Source organism: Coenobita brevimanus, chromosome 62, assembly GCF_032717465.1.
Source record: "Coenobita brevimanus isolate Jiangsu-jjx chromosome 62, ASM3271746v2, whole genome shotgun sequence".
Classification (NCBI taxonomy): domain Eukaryota; kingdom Metazoa; phylum Arthropoda; class Malacostraca; order Decapoda; family Coenobitidae; genus Coenobita; species Coenobita brevimanus.
The window spans coordinates 21,886,409-21,913,833 of record NC_137015.1 but is presented as its reverse complement, the minus strand read 5'-3'; the positions used below and the strand labels follow the sequence as shown (position 1 = coordinate 21,913,833).

Genomic DNA, 27,425 nt, shown 5'->3' with positions numbered 1-27,425 from the left:
TTATGAGGAACACACTGAGGTGGTTTGGCCATGTGGAGAGGATGGAGGGTGAATGACTGACGAAGAGAGTGTATGTGAGTGAGGTGGAGGGGGGAAGAGGGAGGGGGAGGCCTAGGATGAGATGGAGGGATGGGGTGGAGAGGTATATGAGAGAGGGGGGTGTGAGTTGGGAGCAGGGCAGTGAAATGGCGGGGGACAGGGCGACTTGGAGGCGATTTGTTTGTGGCCACCCCAAACGGGATTGAGGCGTCTGGCAATAGATAGATAGATAGATCTTTCCTATCACAACCTCCTTTCTGATCGTCAGTATGGGTTCCGTCAGGGACGCTCCACTAGCGATCTTCTCACCCACCTTTCAGACTCCTGGTCATCCTCCTTTCAGAACTTTGGTGAAAGCTTTATCATTGCACTAGACATCTCAAAGGCTTTCGATCGAGCCTGGCATAAATCTTTAATTTCCAAACTGCCCTCTTAAGATTTCTATCCTTCAATCTGTGCCTTCATCTACAGCCTCCTTTCTGGTCGTTCTATGGCCGTTGTTGTAGACGGCCATCGTTCTTCTCCTAGATCTATCAACACTGGTGTTCCTCAGGGCACTGTCCTATCACTGATTCTCTATTTTTTATTCATCAATGACCTTCTAAGCTGTACATCTAACCCTATCCACTCGTACGCTGATGATTCCACCCTTTCCATTTCCATTCGGTTCCCGCAACGTCCATCTCAGCAGTTACTTCAACAAACAAGGGATGAGGCTATCGCAAACCTAATGCCTGACTTGGCTCGTACCTCTGACTGGGGTAACAATAATCTAGTTGTTTTTTATGCATCAAAAACTCAGTTTCTACACCTATCAACCTGATACAATCTTCCACAGGAGTACCCACTAATGTTTAATAATATCCAGCTCAATCCTGCATCATCCTTGAACATGCTTGGAGTTTCATTCACTCAGCACTTATCTTGGAAAGATCATATTGCATCTCTTGTAAAATCTGCTTCCACGAGATTAGGTGTGCTCAGCACACTCCGTACCATCTTTACCCCTGCGCAGTTGTTGACTTTATACACTAGTTTTATTCGTCGCTGTGTAGAGTACAACTCTCATGTGTGAGGTGGCTTCCCACTTACAGCTCTTCTTAACAGGGTGGAGTCAAAGGCTTTTCGTTTCATCAACTCTCCTTCTCTTACCGGCACCCTTCAACCTCTGTCTCTTCACTGCACTGTTCCATCTTTATCTCTTTTCTATCACTACTTCAATGGTCGCTGCTCCTCTGAATTGTCTGCTTGCATCCCTCCACCTCAGTGACGGGCGCATAGCACCCGTCTAACAACAAACTCTCATCCCTTTTCTGTCCAAATATATAATGCAAGAGTTAACTGTTACTCCCAGTCCTTTATTTATGCAACTAGACAACTCTGGAAATGTCTCCCTCTGTCTGTATTTCCCACTTCCTGTGGTCTCTATCTATCTATCTATTGCCAGATGCCTCAATCCCGTTTGGGGTGGCCACAAACAAATTGCCTCCACGTCGCCCTGTCCCACGCAATTTCACTGCCCTGCTCCCAATTCAACATCCCCCTCTCTCATATACCTCTCCACTCCATCCCTCCATCTCATCCTTGGCCTCCCCCTCCCTCTCCCCCCATCCATCTCTCTCACACTTTCTTCGTCAGTCTCCCACCCTCCATCCTCTCCACATGGCCAAACCACCTCAGTGTGTTCCTACTAATGCTTCCTATCACATCCACATCCACACCACAATGCTCCTTTATATTCTCATTTGTCAGCCTGTCTCTCCATGTGACTCCACAGGCTCCTCTTAAATAACTCATTTCCAATGCTCTCACTCTTGACTTGTGCCCTTCCAGCAACGTCCAATCTTCATTTCCATACGTTAGAGTTGGTATCACAATACTGTCATGTAGTAACTTTTTCACTTCCATGCTCACTTCCCTGTTTCTTATCACTGCTTTCAAGGAACCAGGAACCTTTCTTCCTTGTTGTACCCTTTCAAGCACTTCACCCTCCAAACTTCCATCCTTACTCATCACACTACCCAAGTACATAAACGTTCTCACATTTTCCATTTCCTCACCATCCAACCTCACTGTACAGTCGACCTAAGAAGTGACGGCGGAGTATCCAGAAGTTATCGGTCAGCGATAGTGCACATAACCTTCCTTATATCTTCACGAGGTGAAACCTAATACGTAAAATTGTTACAAAAAACAATAAATCAATGCCGAAGAACCTGTATATTTCAAAATTGTAGGAAGCAGTTCGTTAGTTACGATAATAGGAAATCCTAAACGGAACTAATTGAAATTTCACAACTATCGCTCAGGGACAATCAGGAATAATTTGTGGAGTTCAAGTCTAGTGTGGTAACACGCAATAATTTTATAGTAGCGTAAGACTGAAGAAAAGGGAACTTCAATAAACAATTAAAATTAATAATTATTATTTATAAAATAATTTCCGTTACAATACTAGGGAATAATTTAAAGTCATTTATTTCCGTTTCCAAAGTCTCCATGGACGACGACAGAAAGCGGGAAGGCGGTGTAAGCCAGTAAGCTATTTTAAATGTTTCGATCAACACGCACGAAAGGAGATAGCATTTACTCAAAGATATGAAGTTATTACACTGCCTTTGGCCAGTTTTCCATTAAGAAAAATCTCCGGATTATTTAATATAAGCCAGAAGGCTATCGGTGAAGGAAGTATAAATAAAAGAACCTCGAACTTTGCCTAGAGTCGAAGCTCCTTGGAGAATGCTAACTTCTGTCACAGTCTGATATCCTCAGTGCATAATCGATTAGCAAGAGTAATAAAATGCAGAGGTTCATAAACAAATCACTGAGTTCAAAACTTACAAATCTGCATTTTCTGTTCAGCAGGACATTACAGTTTATTTAAAAAGACAGATATTAAGATTAAAAGATGGAGTAAAGAGTGCGTGCTTTTGCATTGCAAGAGTTTATGAACTCATGTGTTGGTCCTGTTCATTGCCCAGTGTAAGAGAAAAAGGCAGAATCTGTCATACCTCCTTACAAGTAAAAATAATTTTGCATCAGTTGGGAATAAAGTTGCTAATTATAATTATTATCGGCGAGAGAAAGACGGAATAAAGGACAGCATGGTCTTGCTGCTACCGCAGGTAGGGCATCATCACGAATAATAATTTCATTGTTATGGCATCCTTATTGTTGCTGTATCATCACCATAGCATTTGAAAATAAGGCAGTGTATTGCAGTCACAATAATTTTCCTTAACTGGTCTTCAAAACTAGAGCATCTATATTTGAAATCCTGGAAAACAAATCAGGAACACGGAGTTATAGGCCTACTGCCCACCGCGCGAGGAGTAATACATTTCACATTCATTCAAACTGGGAAAGGTAACTATATAAGTGTTAACTTCTAATATATCACTGCCTTCTGTAATTCATTTTACATAATTCTTAGCGTGATGTAATATATATTTTATTTGATATGACGTGATGAAGGCATTCAATGTTTACCTTATATTCACTGTTTCATTGAATGTATGGCAGTGCACAGTGACCGAAGCAATCTGAAACTCTGCCATCACTTCTTGGGGCGACTGTACATTCATTGACTTCACCTCTCTCAAAGACCATCACTTTAATTTTCCCTACATTCACCTTTAGATTCCGTTTCTTACACACTCTCCCAAACTTATCCACCAAGCCTTGCAGCTCCCCTTCGTCTTCACTCAACATCTGCAAACAACAGTACAGGGAGTTTCCAAACACTACTCTCTCTCACCAGGGCCACTCCAACATCCACTGCCCTACCTTGTACCTTTTATTACCCCATCCATGTACAGACTGAACAACCATGGAGACATGACACATCCCTGTTTCAACCCAACCTTCAGAGAAAAAAATTCACTCAGTTCACTATCCACACGCACTGCAGCCTTAGCACCATCATACATACTCTTCACAGCATTCAGAAACTTCCCATCTACTCCATATATTCTTAATACTTTCCACAATCCTGGTCTATCCACCCTGTCATATGCTATCTCCAAATCCATGAAAGCCGCATACAACTTCTTTCCCTTCTTTAGAAACTTTTCCACTGAAGATCTAAGAAATAATATCTGATCTACACAACCCTTCCTAAAGCCTCCCTGTTCTTCTCCAACTAATTCCTCTGTTCTTTCCCTAACTCTGTCAATAAGTATCCTACCATACACTTTTCCTATTACACTAAGGAGACAAATGCCCCTATGATTACCACACACTTCTTTTTCCCCTTTCCTTTGTACAAGGGAATAATTATACTGTACATGACTTCCAATCCTCCGGGACTCTACCTTCCTCCCAGGCCAATCTGCACGTCTTCCACATCCATTCTACTACTATCTCTCCCCCATGCTTCAGCATTTCACCACACACTCCATCAATTCCTGGGGCTTTCCCCAATTTGACTTTCTTCATTGCTTCCACAACTTCTATCCTACTGATTTTCTCCTGTTTTCTCACCTCCCTCCTTCTCCCAGCCATTCCCCAGCCACTTATACTTGTATTACTTCCATTCTCTACATTCAACAATTCCTTAAAGTGTTCTCTCCATCTACTCACTTTTTCTCCCTTCTCCACTAGTAATCTACCATGATCTCCAGTCTTTGAAATGCAGCATGTAAAGGCATCTAGAATTTGGCTCTCTTTTGTATTGTTTTTGTTTTCTTTTTGGAAGGAACGGTTGCAGGCCCCTAGCCTTTGGTTCCTTCCTTCATGCATTAAAAAAAAAACTTTAATAAAGATGGTGCTCATCTTGTGGGAATTTCACCTAGAAAGGCAAGTTATACTTAAGGTTTGCATCTCTTTGGTGATAGCCAATACCCTCTTCAGGCACAAAATGATCCAAAGGTATACATGGCGAGTGATGAGAAGGGTGGGTGGTGAACTGAACGAACGGAAGGCAATGACTGATTATGTGTGTGTGGATGACAGGATGAGAAGGTCGTTTCATTCGTTTAATTTTTAAAGGCTTCAACATGCATGCATGCGTTGGCCTTGGTCACCTAATGGCGGCTTTCCATGCTGCATGATTCATTGCAGCCTCCCTGTTCAGTTCCTTAACCCTGAGGTCACACTAATGACCTCGTTCCACATCTTTCTCGGTCTACCTCTCATAACCCCTCATAATATTAACACTTCTCACCTTCCTCACCCAATTATCATGCCCCATCCTCTCCACATGTCCAAACCATCTCAATCTACCTCTCATCACAACACCAATACATTCCAGTCCCATCCTACCTCTCAACTATTCCATCGTAAACCCAGCCCCCCTGGACCTTGCACGCAGGGACGGACTACACATCCACCTAATCATTGTCATTTCTGTACGTCTGAGTTGGCGAATATCCTCCTCCTTTACTGTCCAGGTCTCACTACCATGCAGCATTACACTCCTAACACACGCTGCATACAAAGACCCCTTAGCACGTAGGGAGAGCCTTCTCAATGTCAGAAGAGGCAAGAGCTCCCTGAACTTCTTCCAACCACTTCTCACCCTAGCCACAGGGCTAGCTCCAGCCCCACCTCCAGCACACAACATGTCTCCCAAATAACAAAACTCTTCCACACACTCAAGAGATTCACCAGCAAGTTCAATCCTTTCAAGCCTGACAATCTCTACCTGCTCTCCCCGACACACCGTACACATAAAATCAGCATTATCTCACAGTCTACCTCTGATACCACTACATCTCTTGTGCACCCATTTATCACAAACACCGCACAAGGTAGAATTACTTCCCATGCACTTCTGGCAAACTGCACATGGCCACTTTCCCTCGTCTTTGACAGTACTGCCACCAACCACAGATATCATCACTTTTGTTTTATCTGCATTTACCCTTAAGCCCTTGTGCCCCATATCATCTCTCCACTTCCTAAACCTTTCCTCCGCCTCCCATTCGTTCTCGGCAATTAACACCAAATCATCAGCATACAACATCTCCCACGGGAGTCTGTTTCTAAAGTCACGTGAGAGAACTTCAAGTACCATGATAAACAACATGGGATTCAAAACTGACCCCTGATGCAAACCAACATTCATGGAAAACTCATCACTCAAATCTCCATTCACTCTTACCTGGGTGCGAGCACCCACATACATAGCCATAACCACCCTAACCAGCCACTCCTCCAACCCAAGCTTTCTCATTGCCCACTTCACTGCCTCTCGAGGGACTCTGTCGAAGACCTTTTCCAAATTAACAAAAACAAAATACAGATCCCTTTTCTTACCAATATATTTTTCCTGAAGCTGTCGAACAATGAATATGGCATCAGTGGTCCCCCTACCTGGCATAAACCCAAACTGCATCTCATCAATATTCACTCTTTCTCTAATCATACCTTCTAAAACTCTCTCCATTACCTTCATTATCTGATCTAAAAGCTTTATACCTCTATAATTTCCTCTTTCTAGGGCATCACCCTTCCTTTTATACACATTTACAATTACACTCTTCAGCCAATCATCTGGGACAACACACTCTTAAATAATCACATTTATCAGGTCAGTGACTAACCTCACCCCTATATCGCATGAGGCCTTCAACATTTCGGTAGTCAACCTAGACACACCTGCTGCCTTCTCCACCTTCATCCTGCCTATTGCCTCACTCACAGTAGCAGTATCAATCAAAGGCCAAGGGCCAAACACTGGATCTGCTGGCTCCAAACCTTCCCTGTCCCAGTCAAACTCTTCATTCAACAACCGGCTCTAATGCTCTCTCCATGCATCTTTAATATCTTCACTGTCAACCACTACTCTTCCTTCATCATTCTTCACACACTTCTCACCTATAACATCCTGATTATCCTTCTTCATCTGATTTGTCACCTTAAATATCATATTTTTCCTTTCCCCATGATTTAGGTTATCAAGTAAAAGTCTCTGTGACTCAGACTTCGCCCTGTATACCTCTCTCCTAGCCGTACACTTGGCAGTCAAGTATTCCTCCTTGCTACCATCCTTCTTCCATTCCCGGAAAAGCCTTCTTTTCTCCCTAACTGCAGCTTCTACACCCTCATCACACCACCAAGTTATTTTATGTCTTGATGGTCCTCTTGTCAAACCGCATGTTACATCAGAAACTCTCAAGATATTGTTCTTGAGGGCTCTGTACTGTTCATTAACGCCTCTGTCTATGGCTCCCAGTTCAGCCACCACTCTCCTCATCTCGCTATAGAAGGCACCTCTTACTACTTGGTTTTTCAGCTTCCATACTTTCCTCCTAGGTACACAAGTCCTCTTTTTCATCACTCGCTCTTTAAGCACCATATCACAAATCAATAGTTTGTGCTGCTGCACACACTCCTCACTTCTTATAATTTTAACATCCTTCACTAACCTCCTATCACCCCTTCTAACCAGGAAATAATTTATCTGACTGCTATTTCCCCTAGACTCATACGTAATTAACCTACTCTCTCTTTTCCTAAAATATGTGTTGCACACAATCATGTCCGCTGCCTCCCCAAACTCGAGTATCCTTTCCCCTTCCGCATTCCTTATACCATAAGCACATCCCCAATGTAATCCTTCATAACCTTGTGCTGCTTCGCCTACATGACCCCTCCCAAAACCACTATCTCATCATCTCGCATACCACCTACTACACGTATTAAATCATCCCAAAATCTATCTTTCTCTGCTTCATCCAATCCTGCCTGTGGAGCATATGCCGATATAACGCAGCTATCTTCCTACCGAATAGAATTTTCACTACCAATATCCTATCGCTTACTCTCATAACATTCATAACATATTCCACCCATTTCTCTGCAACCATCACACCAACACCCCCATATCTGTCTGTCCCCCCCTGCCAAAACAACTTATAGCAGCAATCCCTCCCAACAATCTTCCTGGCTGATCCATCCCTGTACCTGACTTCCTGCAAACACGCCACATCCACCCACCTCCTACTGAATGCCTGAACGACTTCCCCTGCTCTTCCCCTCAAACTTCTCACATTCCATGAACCCACCCTCATCCCCCAGGGTGATTTACTGTCCTCAGGCTTGCTTTGAAACTTATTCTTGTGTTCTGCCATAGTCAGTATTAACAAAGGGGGATAGACATACCACAGGCCCCATTCACTGCACATTCCCAGGTACAGGCAATGGATCTGGGACCCGTAGCCCACCAGCTTACCAGTGGCTGTGGTAGTGGCCTCGGGGCACCCTGCCAGGACAGCTGCAGAGACACCCTCCAAGCGCGCTTTAGCACCGCAACTATCCCGCCATTATACACCCACTGACAGGGCAGCCTCCTGGGGCGCTACTCCCCAGTTCAGGCCCCTCTCTATTGGGCGGAAGCGGCAGCCTGGGAACCGCAATGCCCTGTACCCTCTAGAACAGGCCCGAGCCCCATCACGCCCTGGACTCATGATCTATGCCGGCGGAACCCCTGTCACGCCTCCCCCCAGAAGTCCACCACTAGGTAGCGGGGGCAAAGTTTTCTGGCCGCATGCCCTTGCTGGTGCCAACCCCTGTAAAGTAGTGGGATACATTGTGTGAAATGTAAGGTGCATGTGGTGTAGTGCATAAGATAGTTAGAGGAAATGTTTGGGAGAGTATGCTGGTCTACTCTCCATGTTACTGTTACACTGAAAAGGTCAGCAAAGGGGGATGGTTAGATAGCTATTGAAACAGGAGCTCCAGCTCTCCCTATCACCAGCATTCCCATTCCCCTCGGGAGTACCACCCTGTTCGGCCTGAGCATGAGTATGTAGAGGCTGGAAGAGTGGACTTTCTGACCACCACTTGGTGGTGGTGGTCAGAATCAAGGTCTAAATGAAATGGAGATATAGAAGAAGGGAAGGACAGGAGGAAGCAGTTTATACATGGAGGGTGGAAAGGTTACAAGAGGATGGAAATAAGGCAGAATATAAGAGGGAAGTGGGGGAGTGATTGCATACCTATGGATTGGGGCAGATGGGGGATGTGGAAGGTGTGGGCAAGACATTCATAGAAGAAACCTGTGCAGCATGTGAGGTGGTGTGTGGGGTGATGAGAAAATGAAAGGGGGAGCAGGAAACAGCATGGTGGAATGAAGAGTTGAGACAGGCTGTGGCACAAAAGAAGAAAGCATATAGGGAGTGGATGGGAAACTGGGGCATGGAAGACGTTGAGATACGGAAGAGAGAGTTATACGTAGAGAGGAAGAGAGAGGCGAAAAGATTAGTGGGAGAGAGTATGAAGAAAGTGGATAAGGAATCTGGATGGAATTTGAGTGTAAAGTGGAGGGAATGTAAGAAAATGTTCTGGAAAGAGATAAAGAGTGTTATACAGGGTGCCAAAGAATTTAGTTGGGGAGTGAAAGATAAAAATGGTAGATTACTGGTGGAGAAGGGAGAAAAATTGAGCATATGGAGAAAACAATTTAAGGAACTTTTTAACATAAAGAATGAAAGTAATGCATGTGTAAGTGGCTGGGGAATGGTTTGGAGACGGACAGATGTGAGAAGGGGGGAAGAAATCAGTAGGATGGAAGTTGTGGGAGAAATGAAGAAAGTCAATACGGGGAAACCCTCAGGAATTGATGAAGTGTGTGGTGAAATGCTGAAGCATGGGGGAGAGATAGTAGTAGAATGGATGTGGAAGATGTGCACACTGGCCTGGGAGGAAGGTAGAGTCCCAGAGGATTGGAAGTCAGGTATAATTATTCCCTTGTAAAAACGAAAAGGGGGAAAAATAAGTGTGTGGTAATCATTGGTGCATTTGTCTTCTTAGTGTAATATGAAAAATATATGGTAGGATACTTATGGAAAGAGTTAAGGAAATAACAGAGGAATTAGTTGGAGAAGAACAGGGAGGTTTTAGGAAGGGAAGAGGTTGTGTCAATCAGATATCATTCTTAGATCTTTAGTGGAAATTTCTAGAGAAGGGAATGAAGTTGTATGTGGCTATCAAGGATTAGGAGAAAGCATATGACATGGTGGATAGGCAAGGATTGTAGAAAGTATTAAGAATATATGGAGTAGATGAGAAGGTGCTGAATGCTGTGAAGAGTATGTATGAGGGTGCTAAGGCTGCAGTGCGTGTGGATGGTGAACTTAGCGAATTTTTCTATCTGAAAGTTGGATTGAAACAGGGATGTGTCCTGTATTCATGGTTCTTCAATCTGTATATGGATGGGGTTATTAAAGAGATACAAGGTAGGGCAATGGACGCTGGAGCGGCCCTAATGAGAGAGGGCAGTGTTTGGAAACTCCCTGTACTGTTGTTTGCAGATGATCCTCTGTAAAGTGAAGATGAAGGGGAGCTGCAAGGCTTGGTGGACGAGTTTGGGAGTGTGTGTAAGAAATGGACTCAAAAGGTCAATGTAGAGAAGAGTAAACTTATGGTCTTCAAGAGAAGTGAAGTCAGTGAATATACAGTGAGGCTGGATGAGGAGGAAATGGAAAATGTGAGTAAGTTTAAGTACTTGGGCAGTGTGATGAGTAAGGATGGAAGTTTGGAGGGTGAAATGCTTGAAAGGGTACAACAAGGAAGAAAGGTTGCTAATTCCTTGAAAGCAGTGATAAGAAACAGGGAAGTGAGCATGGAAGTGAAAAAGTTACTAAATGACAGTATTGTGATACCAACTCTAATGTATGGAAGTGAAGCTTGGACCTGGTTGGAGGGACAGAAGTCAAGAGTGAGAGCAGTGGAAATGAGTTATTTGAGAGGAGCATGTGAAGTCACATGGAAAGACAGATTGACAAATGTGGAAGTGAAGGAGCATTGTGGTGTGGATGTGGATATGATAGGAAGTATTAGGAGAAACACACCGAGGTTGTTTGGCCATGTGGAGAGGATAGAGAGTGAGAGACTGATAAGGAGAATGTATGTCAGTGAGAGGGATGGGGAGGCCAAGGATGAGATGGAGCGATGGAGTGGAGAGGTATATTAGAGAGGGGGTGTGTGAGCTGGGAACAGGGCAGTGAAATGGCGGGTGACAGGGCAACTTAAGGCGATTTGTTTGTTGCCACCCCTTTCGAGATTAGGGCATCTGGCAATAGATAGATAGATAGCATTGAGAATTCACTGTACAGTATTTTATCGATTGCATAATTACATGAACAAGTCAACGTATCACTGACAAGAACCAAATATTCCAACCCCAAGTATGCTATCACTTGGCACCATAGAAGTACCATTTCACACAATATGACGAAATCCAGTTCACAGACTTTCACTGTTCCAAATAAGGAAACTTCAAAATTACACTGCTCATCAACATTTCACTTAATCCCCACTCTCCACGAACAACCTGTCTATATCAAAACAGCTAGTTTGTATTGACATAACACATAATGTTTTATATAAAACACTGAATCTGCCAGCTCTACACATTCAACTTAGGTACTCTTCATTTCTATTTTTTCAACTCTGGGTTCCTAAGATGCTTTGTGGTTTTTGACCCAGTTGGTTGAGCAGAGGCCTTCTGTAATTTCTCATATGTTTTTCCAACTGTACAAAGGCTTTTCTGATTGGATTCTGTGACAGAAAAACAACAACACTACGCACTATTTGGATTTTTTTTTAAGTCCATGGATATGGTCCTTATCAGACTTCTTGTGGATATTATGTTTTTCTTGGAGAAAATTTTGGGGCTGCAGTACCTAACCCCCTATTTCACATTTAAATAAACGGCACAATTTTCCACACATTTGAAATACAACGAGGCTTCCCAGAATCTATCTCATGTCATAAACAGACTAATGTTGGAGAACTACTCAACTGCATGCCCTATTAAATAGACCACATTCATCATTGCAGTCCTTGGAATTCTTACTCCTCCTCAAAGACACAATTTTCACACTTAAGCACTACACATTACCTAAGTATTACACATCACCTAAGCACTTCATATCCTATCAACTAAAGTCAGTACAACAGAAATAGTTATTAGAAAATCATTCTTTCATTTACCGAAAAAATCAGTAAGCAAAATTATAGGCCCATGCTAACCTGTTGGTGTTAAGTCACTGACCCTGATATTATTGAGGTTCCAGCAAATATCCTTGATATTGACGTGCCTCTTGAAGGTGACCCATCCTCGACGGAACCACCGGCGTTCTGGCTGTGGGTCTGCAATGGCTGCCCGGAGGAACCCGTTGTACCGGCGACACATCTAAACCAGGAGTAATTAGGTTAACGTGGATCACATAAATCATGTTGTGATGATATGGGCTAAAGTGTATTCACAACTTGTAGTAAGACATTTGTTTTAATGCTATTTTAGCTACTTCCTGAATTTATTCAGATGAGAAAAAAAAAACTCTTGGGTTGATGAGGCTTCAAACTACAGTATCCCCATTAACTCCTTCAGTCCTATGATTTATTTATTTTTTTTTTTTTTATTTTTTTTTTTCATACATTTATTTGATTTATGGGAGATCTCTAGTAAAAAAGGGGTCAGCCCTGCAGCACAACCTGATGCATACAACAGCTTCTGGTCATGCTATTCTACAATTGCTGGGTATATGAAATGGCTGATGCAGCTTTTAATTAAGAAATGAGCCAAAAATATCTTTCTTTCTTTTTTTTTAAGACAAAAAATTTACTTGGTATCATTTGGACTACTGGTACAGGAAGTGTTCTTTGGGGTGTAACAAACAGAATTTCCCTAGCTGCTAAGACAACTGAGATAAATCCATCATCATTCCATTTGCTGCTTGAAAGTGATGTTTTCATGTGGTGGCACCAATATAAACTGCTGCCTGATAGCACAAACATCCTTCCACTGCCCTAAAAGGAGGATGGTGGATTACCCAAGAAAGGCAACTTCAGTCTGCAGCTCACAGGGTTCCATCCTGATGAGGTTGGGGCCCATTCATCCATCATCCAATCCTATGTTTCCCCATGAGGTGTGTAGGAGCCCAGGGCTAGGCAAATTGGTCCTGACATTTAAGATGAAAGTGACCAGCCTCACTCATCCCTGTGTGGCATTATGTGAGCAATAAACCCCAACCATCCCTTGGATATAAACCCACACAGGCTCAATCGGATTGGAGCACCTGAATTACCCAACAAAAAAACCAGGCACCATAATCCAGTTATATGATGACCACCCAGCGTAGTAAATGGTTTCCTGGTGTACAGGAAACCATTTGGCTTGTCACTCAGTGTAGAGTCATCCATAGGCAGAAGGATGAGGAAAGAATGAAGGAAACAAAGACAAAAGAGGGAGTGTAAGGTCACCTCTAGGCAGAAGGAAAAGAAAAGAATGAAGGAAAGGAAGACAGACGGGGAAGGAAGGCTGGGGTCAAATCATCAAAAACAACACTAACAATAATCACTGTTCAATCTAATACCACCCATCTAATTTGTTTTATACATGACTGCTAACTCAGTTGAAGCAAATCATCCTCTGTCAACATGATGACAGGCTTAGTGAACTGTTTTGTATAAGAATAGGGCATAGGGTTATTTCAATGGATGAAATCAGTGGAAAATTCCGGGGAAGATTTGCTTAGCGCAACGCGGCCCGGCAGGCGATTGGAGAGGGCAATGGAAGGGAGGTAGGGAGGGGAGTCAAGAATGGGGATAAAGAGCTAAATTGTCAACAATGGATGGGAGTACAGATGATATTAGCAGCGCTGACTATTGTTAGACACTGGCAGTACTAATAGATAATACAAGCCACCACTTGAAAGCCCGGGAGAATTCAAAATAACACAGAATCGTAAAAGTGAAGCAACACGATACGATCCATTACGCCTGAGCGTCACGAAAGTGACGCCCCATGGTTAAGGAGTTAAACTTTTGTTAGGGAGACAACACCCACGTACTCTCTCTTGTTATAAATACTGATGATAGGCAAACCTGGCTGTAAATCAAGTGAGGTATATTTAATTTCTAATATTATCCTGACTTATATTACCACTGTCCCCCCCTGACTGAAAAGTGGGAGGGGAGGGGGACATTTCCTTCCTTCCCCCCTTTGGATGACACAATGTGTCCATTATAGGAAAATACAAATACATAATTTATATTGTAATCATTCTGCTATAGCCTAAGGACTGTATTATGATGCAACAGGTGGAATACAATTTATGTAAGCTACATACTGAGTAGGTGAAGCCACTGACATTTTGTTTTCCTACTTCTGTATTCAACCCCTCTAATTATAAGGAAATTAATGAGAGAAATAAATAAGGAAAATTACAATATGGTTATGATACTGTGGTAACTTACCAGACATGACAGATAGATAACTTAATTTGTTTAATAGTAATAGCAGCACAGCTAGAATGTGTTATTGCCAAGCTCCAAACTTTCTTGGCGCCAAAAATTGGCAGCAGTCGCGGGAGGTGGCGGGTTCTTTCTTTTCAAACTGATTCTGATTCATTTAGCAAATTTTATTATTTCCTTTATCATGCAGAAATGAATTAAAAGAAAAAGTAAATAATATGATACTATTTCGTGGTAAGGCTAATTATTCCATCAATAAAAAGAATAATTATCTCAGCCAATCAGCAGCGAGTAGAGCTGGAAGAGGGTAGGGCACTAGTGACTCTGGCTAACGCTAACCGTATAGTTGGAGAAGAACAAGGTGGATTTAGGAAGGGAAGAGGTTGTGTAGATCAGATACTCATTCTTAGATCTTTAGTGGAAAAGTTTCTGGAGAAGGAAAATAAGTTGTATGTGGCCTTCATGGATTTGGAGAAAGCATATGACAGGGTGGATAGACAAGGATTGTGGAAAGTGTTAAGAATATATAGAGTGTATGTGAAGCTGCTTAATGCCGTGAGGAGTATGTATGAGGGTCCTAAGGCTGCATTGCATGTGGATAGTGAAGTGAGTGAATTTTTCTACCTGAAGGTTGGATTTAAACAGGTATGTGTCACGTCTCCTTGGTTTTTTGATCTGTATATGGATGAGGTTATAAAAGAGATACAAGGTAGGGCAGTGGATGCTGGAGTGGCCTTAATGAGAGAGGGCAGTGTTTGGAAACTCCGTGTCCTGTTGTTTGCAGATGATCCTCTGTTAAATGAAAATGAAGGGGAGCTGCAAGGCTTGGTGGACAAGTTTGGGAGTGTGTGTAAGAAACAATCTAAAGGCGAATGTAGGGAAGAGTAAAGTTATGGTCTTCGAGAGAAGTGAAGTCAGTGAATATACGGTGAGGTTGGATGAGGAGGAAATTGGAAAATGTGACTGCACTTAACCCATGGATTGTGATATTACCTTTTTTTTTTTTTATCCCACCTCGTGGTGTGCAAAAATGAAGATCCACGGGATCATCTAGTGAAAAAAATAATCTCTCTCTCTCCATCTTTGTGTAGGGCCATGCCTAAATCTACGCAGAGTATTGAAAAAAAAAAAAAATTAATATAAACTTGAAGATAAACATTTAGGGCATCAACTGATGAAAAGAAAAAAATCTTTCTCTCAGTCTTTGCATAGTACCAGGCGTAAGTTTGCACAGGGGTAGAGTAGTAAGCAGTGATGCACGGCCAGCACAGCCTGAGTTGTGGCTCGCAAAGCAACGCTACCCAGCCTGAGCTGTGGTTCGCAATCCATGGGTTAAGTACTTGGGTAGTGTGATGAGTAAGGATGGGTGTTTAGAGGATGATGTGCTTGAAAAGGTACAACAAGGAAGAGAGGTTGCTGGTTCCTTGAAAGCAGTGATAAGAAACAGGGAAGCGATCATGGAAGGGAAAAAGTTACTACATGACAGTATTGTGATACCAACTCTTAACGTATGGAAGTGAAGCTTGGACATTATCGGAGGGACAAAAGTCAAGAGTGAGAGAAGCGGAAATGAGTTATCTGAGAGGAGCATGTGGAGTCACATGGAGAGACAGACTGATGAATGAGGAAGTGAAGGAGCATTGTGGTGTGGATGTGGATGTGATAGGATGCATTAGGAGAAACACACTGAGGTGGTTTGGTTATATGGAAAGGATGGAGAGTGAGAGACTGACAAGGGGAGTGTATGTGAGTGAGGTGGAGGGAGAGAGAGGGAGGGGGAGGCCAAGGATGAGGTGGAGGGAGAGAGAGGGAGGGGGAGGCCAAGGATGAGGTGGAGGGATGGAGTGGAGAGGAATATGAGCGACGGGGGTGTGGCCTGGGAGCAGGTTAGTGAAATGGTGTTGAGCAGGGCGACATGGAGGTGATTTGTTTGTGGCCATCCCTTACGGCATTAAGGAGTCTGGCAATATACAGACTTCACAAAGTGTATGGGTAAGGTGATTTTTGGTTTTCAATGTTTTTTTAATGGTTTTCTTGGTGCTTGGCATTAATATGGATAATCCATTGTGTGTTTTGATGTCTCAATATGGCAGAATGACCGAACAATAGTGCCAAAATTAGGAGGGATACTGTACATACAGTAGTGAATAGGGCAGGTGTTTTTTGTTTTCAGTGTTTTTCTCATGATTTCTTGGCATTTAGCATTACTTTGGATATGGTAAAAGCCCAATTATTCGGCAGCTGATTGTTCAGTAGATACGATATTTTAGCAGTTTTGATATATAGTCCCATTTACGAAAGTCTTTGATTTTTCAGCAGATGTTCGGAATCATCTCAGCAGTCTAGGAAGTGTTATCTGTGACTTGAAGGACTACTGTATCATTACACTTGTATATGTTCACTAGTTTCTATATTTTTCAAATTTATGTATAGTACCGTATTGATTAAAATATTGCACATTATCATACAGTACAGTAACCATCCCCCATATTGGTGAGGGTTACAATCCAAGCCCCTCGCCAATTCTTGAAATTCTCTCATTCTTGACACCATCCTGAAAATGACATTTACCGGTAATTGCAAAGCCCATGAACCACTAATACTGTAATGCATTACCCACAAATAAACATTGCTTGTTAAATCTGTTTCCCCGTTGTTTTTTGATGTACGGCTGTGACAGCTCTTGTTTGATTCCTCAGCATAATGGTGGAAAGTACTGTCCTAAGTGTTTAACTAAACCTAACCTAACCGAGTTTAACTGTACCTAATAATTTAACCACATCCAACCTAACCTAAAGTCAGAAAAATACATAAAATAAACAAGAGGAATATGAATTGGTAAGGTCTTTTAGATGAAAGTTAAACATATATTTAGTGCTCATTCTTTAGTTGGTTTTTGTGTAATGTGAAAGAGAGAGTATTGATGCAAACAATAATGTATTCCATTAACCCCTTAACCCTTTCGTGCGCTCATAAGTTTCATAAGTTTTCTGTTCCACAACACATCGTCTTTTCTCCCCTCCCCCCCACCAGCCGCACACTCCAACAGTGTATTCTCAGCTTATTTTCACTACCCAAACATATTTATTTTCCCACAAAACCCACATATTCCAATTCATCGATATTTGTTCAACACGATAAGCAAAAAAGAAATAATAAAAAAAGCACTATGTACGTTAGGGCCGTGTGAATAAACATTCGGGAACATGCATCTCACTTCCCAACATCATAAGTCAAATGTTTACTAATCAATCTCAACATGTTATGCCATCATTGGAAAGAAAATTTTATTAGCTTTTGAATGGAGGGGAGTCCCAGTTTGATAAGAGGTATGGTGTTCGAGTAATATGCAAAAAAGTAAAACTCATTTCCGACAGACAACAGATTATTATTATTTTTTTTTTTAGGATGCTCTAGCAAAAAACTTTTCTTGGCAGTGTTATAATTTTATCATCCTATGCAGAACTTCAGTGGCTTACATTTGAGACCACAACGGTGATCCTAGGCCTCATAGTTTTCAAGAAAAATGCAAAAAACTATGGTGTACCCATGCCATGTCATGACTGTAGGGCAGTTTCCTGCCTCCCTCTAAGTTACTGCACGTATTTCATCAATTCCTTGTACACTAGATATGCGCACTATATTCACATGATTCACTGTCACTATTTTTAAAGTTGAATACTCACATTTGGTGCAGGGTAGAGGTGTTCCGGTGCTGAACATTGTTCCCACGATGGGTTAAGTCTCACACTATTTTTACATATTACATACCGAGATGTTCATTCATAATTAACCCTTTCACGTGTGGATAAGTTAATAGGTTTTGTGGACATGACACACCTGCTTTTCTCCCCCCCCCCCATGCATGCTAGAAAATTTTTATTCTCAGCTTATTTTCACCACCCAAACATATTATTTTGTCACAAAACCTACATATTCCTATTCATCAATGCTTGTTCTAAACGATAAACAAAAAAAACATACAAAAAAACATGCTATATGTATGTTAGGGCCATGTGAATAAACATTCAAAAGCATACATTTCACTTCCCAACATCATAAGTCGAATGTTTACGATTCAATCTCTACAATGTTATACCATCAATGCAAAGAGAATTTTATTAGCTTTCAAATGCCGGAGGTCCCAGTTTGATACAAGGTATGGTGTTCGAGTTATAGGCGAAAAAGTAAAACCCCTTTCCGACAGACAACAGATTTTTTTATTCGGGGAGCTCTAGTGAAAAACTTTTCATGCCACTGTCATGTTTTTATTTTATCATCCTATGCAGAATTTCATTGGCTTCATTTAAGCCACAATGGTGATCCTAGGCCTCATAGTTTTCGAGAAAATGCAAAAAACTATGGTGCACCCATGCCATGTCGTGACTGTAGGGCAGTTTCCTGCCTTCCTCTAAGCTACTACATGTATTTCACCAATTCTTTGTACACTAGATATGCACACTATATTCACATGATTCACTGTCACTATTATTATAGCTGAATACTCACATTTGGTGCCGGGTAGAGGCAATGTAGTTGATTAGAAACAGTACCATAATCTTCGTTGGGCCAACGGCTTATAACGACCAGGATTGCTTCACAAACACCAAATTTCCTATTGCAAACACCAAATATAATCGCAACAGTGTTCAAAAACTATACACAAGCACTACTGGTATAGTGAAATGTGTTGCATGGCCGGGACAAGAGTAAGAGTGGAAATTTAAAGGGACAGAACCACGCAGTACCTTCCCCACTCACAGCTCATTTGGTACTGAATAACCTGTCTGCTCTTTTGCTGGTATCGGGACCCACAGTTGACAACTTATTACTTTTGATGAGGAGCAGGGATGCTATGATGCCTCCAAAAATGATGCCGATCGGCCAAAAACTTTTCCTCTGACGAAAGTTTTTATGCTTTAATGACACCAAAAGCATCGACGAGTATAGTCGCAGCCACACCCATATGACGACAAACGCATCATTGTTCATGAAGGGGTTAAAGAGTGTGTAATATAGTGTGAAGATAAACAACCAAACACAATTTCACTATAAGTGTGGCATGGGGATAAGATGAGCACCCAGATGTGCAAGCCAGCATTTTTCGGACGCACACACACAGGGTGAAAGAAGGTGGTAGAAGGATATAAAATATGCATATGTTTAAGTCTTGGAGAAACATATATTTATGTTAATGTATTTTATGTAATTAATAGTCTTATTGGGATGTAAGATGCGCATGGTAAAGTAGTAATACACGCCTATTCGTGTACATCTCTCACTATCTCTAAGAGATATTGCATCTCTAAATAAGCTGACCTAAGCCTGTTCCCAGTGTGGGCAGAGCAACAGCAACCAGATTACACTCAGCTCTCGTAAGAAGGAGACATACTACTCTGATACACTCTCTTGTCGCAGTTGTATCTTTCCGTGGCGTAATAAAGAGAGAAAACACATCTGCTCCAGTTTCTGTTCACCTGTATGCTACCATTACTTCTGACTCACAGGTCACCACCCCTATTCCTGCCGCGGCAGCAAGACTTTGCTGCAGGAAGTGACCAGCAGGGGAACTTAGTGTATTCCATACCAGCTGGGAACATTATTGGTGGTCCAGTGCTGGGATACGAATGGATGCCGAAAGGGATTCTATTAGTACAGTGATACCCTTGAAAACCAATCATTGATCCTACTGATGAATAACAGAAAATCATAATTTCACTTTTGCAAAGGGATTAATTGCAGAGTGAAATAAAGTGGGAGCAGAAAAAAATCGAAGAAGTGAACTCGTTCTCTCAAGATTATATCTGCCTTTAAACGAGAACTGAACTGGCAAATTATCTCATCCTTGTGTGTGTGAGGAGACGAGATTGAGGCCAGGGCAGAGAGGGGTGGTGTCATCTGAGGACATCTGGTAACCCTGGTAAGGCGCAGGGGCAGAGCGAGCCGTGAGCCAGCCACCTCGGGAGGTGAGTCGAGACAAGATCTTCGTGTGGTTGGAGGGATGAGACCCAGAGTAGTGTGTGGAGTTGCAGTGTGGATCTACGTGGATCTTCAGCGTCATCTGACACCTAGGTAATGTACATGCATATCTTTCCACAAGAAATACACTCTTTGAACAGCAAACGGTAGTTAGGAAGTGTGTGTAAAAATAAAGGTTTCTCAGTTTCCCCTTAAATACATATTGTTTTCTGTGTATCTTGTCTGTATCCCATTCTCTATTGATAAAATCATAACTAACCTATCTGTGTGTCAGTTTAACTTCCTGTGACTGGGAAGGGAATAATTTCTGACAGGGATTAGATGGACATGATGAGGAGGTGGGGCCGAAAGATTAGGGGAGATACAAAACAGCCAACCACTGAAGAAGGAGCTGCTTCTTTGGGGCTGGAACAGTCAGAACTGGAGTCCAGTGAGTCAAACTCAGAATTCTGTGAGTGGATAGAGACATTGGACAAAAGCATTCAAACTTTAAAAGATATGAGTGAGGGACATCTTGGGACTGAAGGTAGCCAGGACACTTCTAGGGAATTGGATAGTGAACAGGACTTGAACACTTTTGCACCTGCATTCTGGTCGTACTTATTCAACAGTTCCTGAGCAACAAATTATGTCTGAAATTGCCACTAGTCTTACTTATGAAGGCAGTCCTAGCACAGAAGAGACTGTGGACACTGAGGAACAGGCTGCAGCAGCACCCTTGGTCACTCAAACAGATACACAAGGTCCATCAATTCAACCACTCACATACCCACTTACACCTCAAACATGTTTAGCACCCCACTAACTTTTCGACAACAAGGACAATACCATTTATTTGCTAATGTTCCTTATGCTCAACTATGGGGCCTGAATACTGACAGTATTGGCATGCAAAATCAGGTGAATCCTCCTCCTTTTGTGGCATGTACCTAGTATGGCAACTACTAATCTTACTATTGCTAGTGTACCTCAAACTTTACCACCTGTAGCGCCGGTTAGGCAATATCAAGGACCTTTTGTTGCCTAGTCACCTTCGAACTCAGACTGTATAAAAGTGCTACCTAGAGCACAACCGAGTACAGTGAGTCCACGAAATATGAAAGGGAAGGAACAAAAAAAAACTTTCGTAATCAAAAATTTCGTATATCAGAACAATTTTCCCCATTGAAATATACATATAAAGGGAGGGATGCATTCCAGGATCCCATTGGACCCCCCACTTAAACTTTACCCCTCCTATTTAGAAGTATGCAATACACGTATACAGTACTATACTATTGTACGGACATTAAAAAATAAAACATAGAACTAATTACTATAGCATCAGTTCACTGTACAGTTAAATACAAACCTATGCTGTGGATGGAGATTCGTGTCGTTGATATGGTGCTAACTCACATGGTGGGACCCTAATAATTTCCAATTTCCTCTCCAGAGTCAGAGTACGATGTTGTTTCTTCTTGGCAGCTGGTTCCGTGGATGCTGAAGATGATGCAGGGTGCTTGGAAGGCATGGCAAAAGTATGAAAACAGGAAGAACAGCGAAAAACTGTGTAATACGCAGCAAAGCTGACAGGAGAGGACGGACATGACTCGACTGGGAAGCGCGCGAAAATGTGTTTACCAGAGAGGGGTTAGTTTGTTTTCTCGCCGCAAGTGAGCACAGCACTGTGCAGCGCGCCCATTTGAATTTTTCGTATTTCCTCTCGTATCGCTTTTCGTACCATCGAGACATACTTTTGTATTGTGGAATTTGTCCTACATTCATCGCTTTCATACCATCGGAAATTTGTACTTCGAGTTTTCGTATTTCAAGGACTCACTGTATACAGGTATACAGTTTACTGGGGAAGATGAATACGACATCCATAGGTTTTTAAGAGATTGTGAGGCTCAGATACAGAGGCTGAAACTTACTAGTGATGGGGAGAAGATTTGGCATGTTAAAGCACATATTAGGTCAAATTCCCCAGCGGCTGAAATGCTTGAGGCTACACTATTCCAAACTGGTCCTACTGCTCATGAATATGAGAAGTTTAAGGAAGCCCTAATTAACACTTTTGAACGTGATTGCTATGTGTCAAACGCTTGGGTGTTTAGGTTTGCAAATAGGGCGCAGCAGTATCCCAACTGTACTGAAGGCCAGGCTTTAGCAAAGGCAGGCAGATGTTATGCAAAAGCTAACAATGCCTTGCTAACTTCAGGCTGGGGAGACTCGCTTCGGGAACTGACTTATGAGAGAGCAGCTCCACTACTAGAATACATTCAGTACTTGCTCTGTCTGAACCCTGCTAGGCAGGATAAGGTACTTAGGCAGACGAAAAGACCTCCTGAAATAGCCTTGCCTGACATGAACTTCAAGTTAAAGGCGAAGGCAGAAGGAAAGGGCTGTAGAGTCTTAGCTGTGCACACAGAGAAAAACACTACTGGAAAATTCTGTACTGTGTGTAAAAAGGCTGGCCATACAGATAAGAAGTGCTGGCATGCTAAAAAGGCACCACACCAGGCAGCCAAAGCCAACCCGACTGCCACGTTTGGGCCTAGTTCTGAAAAGCCGGTAGGCAACAAACAACCAAGTACTAATCCTCCACAGCATAACCAGGCCAAGGCTACAAAGCCAAAGGTACAAAGATGGTGTGTCATACATGGGCAGTGTCCTCATTCTTCGGACTATTGCCCTATTGTCACTGCCAACAGGGAACAACTGAGTAGTAAAGCAAATTCGAGGGAAGCTCAGGGCTGCATGCAGAAGTAACCCAAAGAATCATACAGTCCACCGATGCATGTGTGGCAGCTATAAAAAAGGTGAATCTGCTGTCAATTCCTTGGATTATAGGGAAAGGCCAGGTGTCTTTGATAGTGGACACTGGGGCATGTGCAAACATTATTTCTAGTAAAGTGCTGGAGAGGCTCAGACATCTGATGCCTCACACAAATTGGACATTATCAGCACCCGATGTGATTTTGACAGGTGTGACAGGGAGTAAAATGAAGATCGTAAGCCAGGTACCAATGACACTGAGGGCAGATAAACGATCTCCTGTATTACGTGCTACATTCTATGTGGCTGAGGACTTCTCTCGGCCAGATCATGGGTTATTAGGCCTTGAGTCCATGGAGGAGTATAATGTGGTTATACACCCTCAGAGACATTCCATTTCCTTTAATAGGAAGGAGTCTGTAGGCCTTGTTCCCTCAGCAACCAAATAGGGAGATAGTGGCATCCAACAAGGAGCCATTTAACTAGTAGTAACCCCGACAAGTGAAGCGTCTAAGGAATCACAAGACGAACACAAAACAGAGGATACGGGCTGGAAGCAGGTCAAGGCTTGTTAGTTATTACCATGTAGGGGGTCTTAACTATCAACTAACATAAAGCAGAACAACAACTCACCATTATTTACAATATGTGGATGGCGTTTTAATCAGTACTCAGTATAAATATCTGAAGGGCTAAAATAAATATGCTGAGTACTTAGTCGTAGGGCTGATGTATTAAGTGCAGAATGATGGTTGATTGCTGTTTACTGTCCAGTTGCGGGAAGAGAACTAAACTGTCTGGTGGCAAGGAGAGAACTGAACTCTCTGGTAGCAGGGAGAGAACTGAACTGCTTCGAGCAGCGTCGTGCACGAAGTAAATTAAATTAAACTTATCATTATTGAATATATCACTAAATTTGTTGTTTTTCCATGACCAGATTTATCTCCAGTGATAAATAATATCTTACCCAAATTATTTACCACAAGAATTTATTTACAAAGAAATGTGATGTCGTGGGCGGGAAATTCAAACCCAAAATCCACGAAATACTCCCCCGCCCAAAATATATACAATATTTACAACTGTCCCCACCCAATCAGGGTAAGCCACATTTGGGTGGAACCAAGGGCGGTCCGACGTGATGTCCTCAACGGGGCATCACATCGGTCATTTACGGGTATAAGGAGATGTTGGGTAGCGCCGGTTTGGCTGTCATCTTCTTTCACTTCTAGATCAATTTCTAATGAACACAGTACAGCTTAACCACCAGTCTTGTGGTCAAACAGGCGCTTGTTCTTAGCTGGACTACCCTACATTCTTGATCAGGACTACGTAACAATTTGATGACCCGACCTAGTCGCCATAGTAGTCGAGGCCCGTCGTCGTGTATCAGCACGACATCCTTAACTTGAGGCGCTGCCTTCCCTTTCTTGTATGTCAATTGACGGTGTTGCTCCCTGAGAGATACTAGGTAGTCAGTGGTCCATCTCCTCCACAGATCTCGTGAGATCTTTGTCACATATAGGAGACGTCGGTTTATTCTTGAATTAGTCCGCCAGGTGATGTCCAAGAGATCATCATCCCTGACTTCATGTTTCGGGAACTGTCTAAGACGCCTCCCATTCATAAGCTGTGAAGGAGTAATAGGGAGTGGATCTTCAAGGTCACCATATGTATATCCAAGTGGACGGTCACTGACTGTGGCCTCAAGCTCCAATAATACAGTATCCAGTTCTTCATGGGTTACTAAAGCTCGGCCCAATACCTTTCTCAGGCCAGCCTTTAAGATGCCTCTCACTCTTTCCCAGATAGCACCGAACCATGGCGCCCTGGCCGGTATGAACCGCCATTCACAATTTACCTTTACCAATTCATTCTGTAACCTCGGATCATTTTTCACCTCCCTCAACACACTGGCACCACTTATAAATGTAGTGGCATTATCGCTAATTATGAGTTCAGAGAAGCCTCTCCTGCTACAAAACCGACAGAAGGCATGAATGAAGGACTCACAGGAGAGGTCTGACACTGTCTTAATGTGTATAGCCCTAGTAACTGCACAGGTAAACAAGACTACATATAATTTTCCTACAGTACCCTTTTCTTTAACGGATAGAGCACCTGTGTAGTCTACTCCTGTTACTTGAAATGGATTCACTTCCTGAACCCTAAAGTATGGTTACGGCGGAGCCTGTACAGCACTATACTGTATGGGGCACCTTGTAACCTTTTACAAGTTATACATTTCCTTAAAACCTTCTTTACAACTTGTCTGATCCTAGGAATCCAAAATCTTTGTCTTATGTAACTTACAACATAACTTACTCCACTATGGCTACACACCTTGTGGCAGTACTCAGAAAGGAGAGCCGCTAACCTATGTTTACTAGGTATTAGGATAGGGACTTTGCTTCATCCTTTAAGTCTGATAACTGTAACCTACCCTTACAACACAACAGCCCACCTTCCATATAGAGGCCTAACTGCTTCACAAAATTACCTGGTGTGCCCTTTCCAGTGGATAAATAATGGTAATCCTCAGGGTACTCTTCCATTTGAGCTAACTTAATCATTACAGATTCTGCTGTCCTTAATTCCGGTACTGTCAAATAAGCCGGCATTGCCTCATGTGTTCTTTGTCTCCTATCTTTCAGTGTCTTGATAAATCTCAATACCCATGCCATCACATGCGTTGTCTTCGCATAAGAACCATATTGGTCCCGATTCAATATGGCAGGAAGGGTTACCGATACTGGCAATGACAGGGTCTCTTCAAGGAGACAACCGTGGTGTCCCCAACTTCCTCAAATGGACCATTTTCCGGCCACATATTTTGGTGAGGTAGCCATGTGGGCCCTCCCCATCACAAAGAGGAACATATTAAGGATGCATGTAACGTCCCTCTGGAAACCATATCACTGGGGTTGTACTTAGTAGAGACATACCGAAATTCAGCATCAGGGACTAATGCCTTTATTTCATAAATTTTGTTCTGAACAGAAACAGGCAACAGTCTCTTACTAGACAACCAGTATAGGGTTATCTGGCTATCCATCCAGAGGTATATGTTCTCTATGGTTAACTCGTCCGCATAGGCCTCATAAATATACTTGGCAAGACGAGCTGCTAGCATGACAGCAGTCAGTTCTAATTTTGGTATAGTGAGGGGTTTAATGGGTGCTACTTTGGCCATTGCCATAGCAAATCTACTACTTCCGTCACTAACTATGTAGGCTGCTACACCATAAGCAGTGGTGCTTGAGTCACTAAATAGATGCAGCGTGACCTTTTTACTATCAGTAATGTGGTAGGTGGTGGGGACCATCATCCACTCACTTGATGTAGTGCTGCCTACTTCCTTAGCTTTCATCGTTCTTTTTCTGTGCCTGCCCTCCTCTCTTCCTATTTCTCCTATCTTTCCTGCCACTTCTTATTCCTTTTCTTTCCTTTACAGGTGGCTTTACATTGAGTGACAAGCCAAATGGTTTCCTGTAAGCCAAGAAACTATTTACAATGCTGGGTGGTAACCATATAACCAAACCATACGTGCTCCCTACATGTCAACAAGTGGGTTGGTGGAGGGTTGGTGCCCCTCCCTGTAAAACAACTAACTCAGTGTCAAATGGCCACCCTTTGCGGGATTGTGGTGTCTGGCAATAGGCGGGATTGTGGTGTCTGGCAATAGACAGATATATAGAACTTGGTGGGGAAATACAATGTTGGTACTGTTAATTATATCCTCATATATCTCCTGCCATTCAGCCTCCATATCTTCCAGTATGGGAACATCCCACCCACATCCAATACACCATAGATTTTCTTGCACGGATGGTCACCGGCAATAATACTCCCAGAGGGTCAAACACACCTTCAGTTATGCTCAACACCTCATGTTTCATCAATACTGTGGGTCTACTTTCGTGTCCCTTCACCTGTTACATGTCCTTGTCAGTTAGCCAATTAATGCCAAGTGCCTTTACTTTGTCCTGAATTTCAGAAGCCAAACCCTTTAGGTGGAGTATCTTCCGTAATTTCACACTGTTTGTTACCCACTCTCTTAAGGACAAATTGGCACTTGAAAATACTCTCAGGGCATCCCAACACAGTTGTTGTAAAGCATCCTCATCTTCTTCGGTTCCTTGCAATTGTCAATATCCAACCCTTTCCTTAATATATCAATCAAGGCCTTATCCTCCTGAACCACTGATAAATGTTTTTGTATGGTGACATTCAAGAGGAATTGGGAACAAGTGGCTCCAAACAACACTGCCTTGAACCTTTATATCAAGTAAGGGCTATTTAGAAATAAAGATTCAACAGGCCAAAGAAATCTAGTGGCATCCCTATCCTTTTCAGATAACCTCACCATAAGAAATGCCTTCTCGATGTCACTCACCCAGGCAAAACGATGACACCGAAAGCGCAATAATATCTGTGTGAGG

At 42.6% G+C, this 27,425-nt stretch overlaps 1 protein-coding gene across 2 annotated transcripts in view; it reads right to left on the bottom strand.

Moving 5' to 3' along the window:
- Ars2 (arsenic resistance protein 2) overlaps positions 1-27,425 on the bottom strand; it is an 842,642-nt gene that overhangs the window by 391,537 nt on the left and 423,680 nt on the right. For both annotated transcript variants that reach the window (XM_080275726.1, XM_080275727.1), the window contains one exon: positions 12,041-12,181. In XM_080275726.1, coding sequence (XP_080131852.1) covers positions 12,041-12,181 — 141 coding nt within the window. The remainder of the gene's footprint in view (positions 1-12,040; positions 12,182-27,425) is intronic.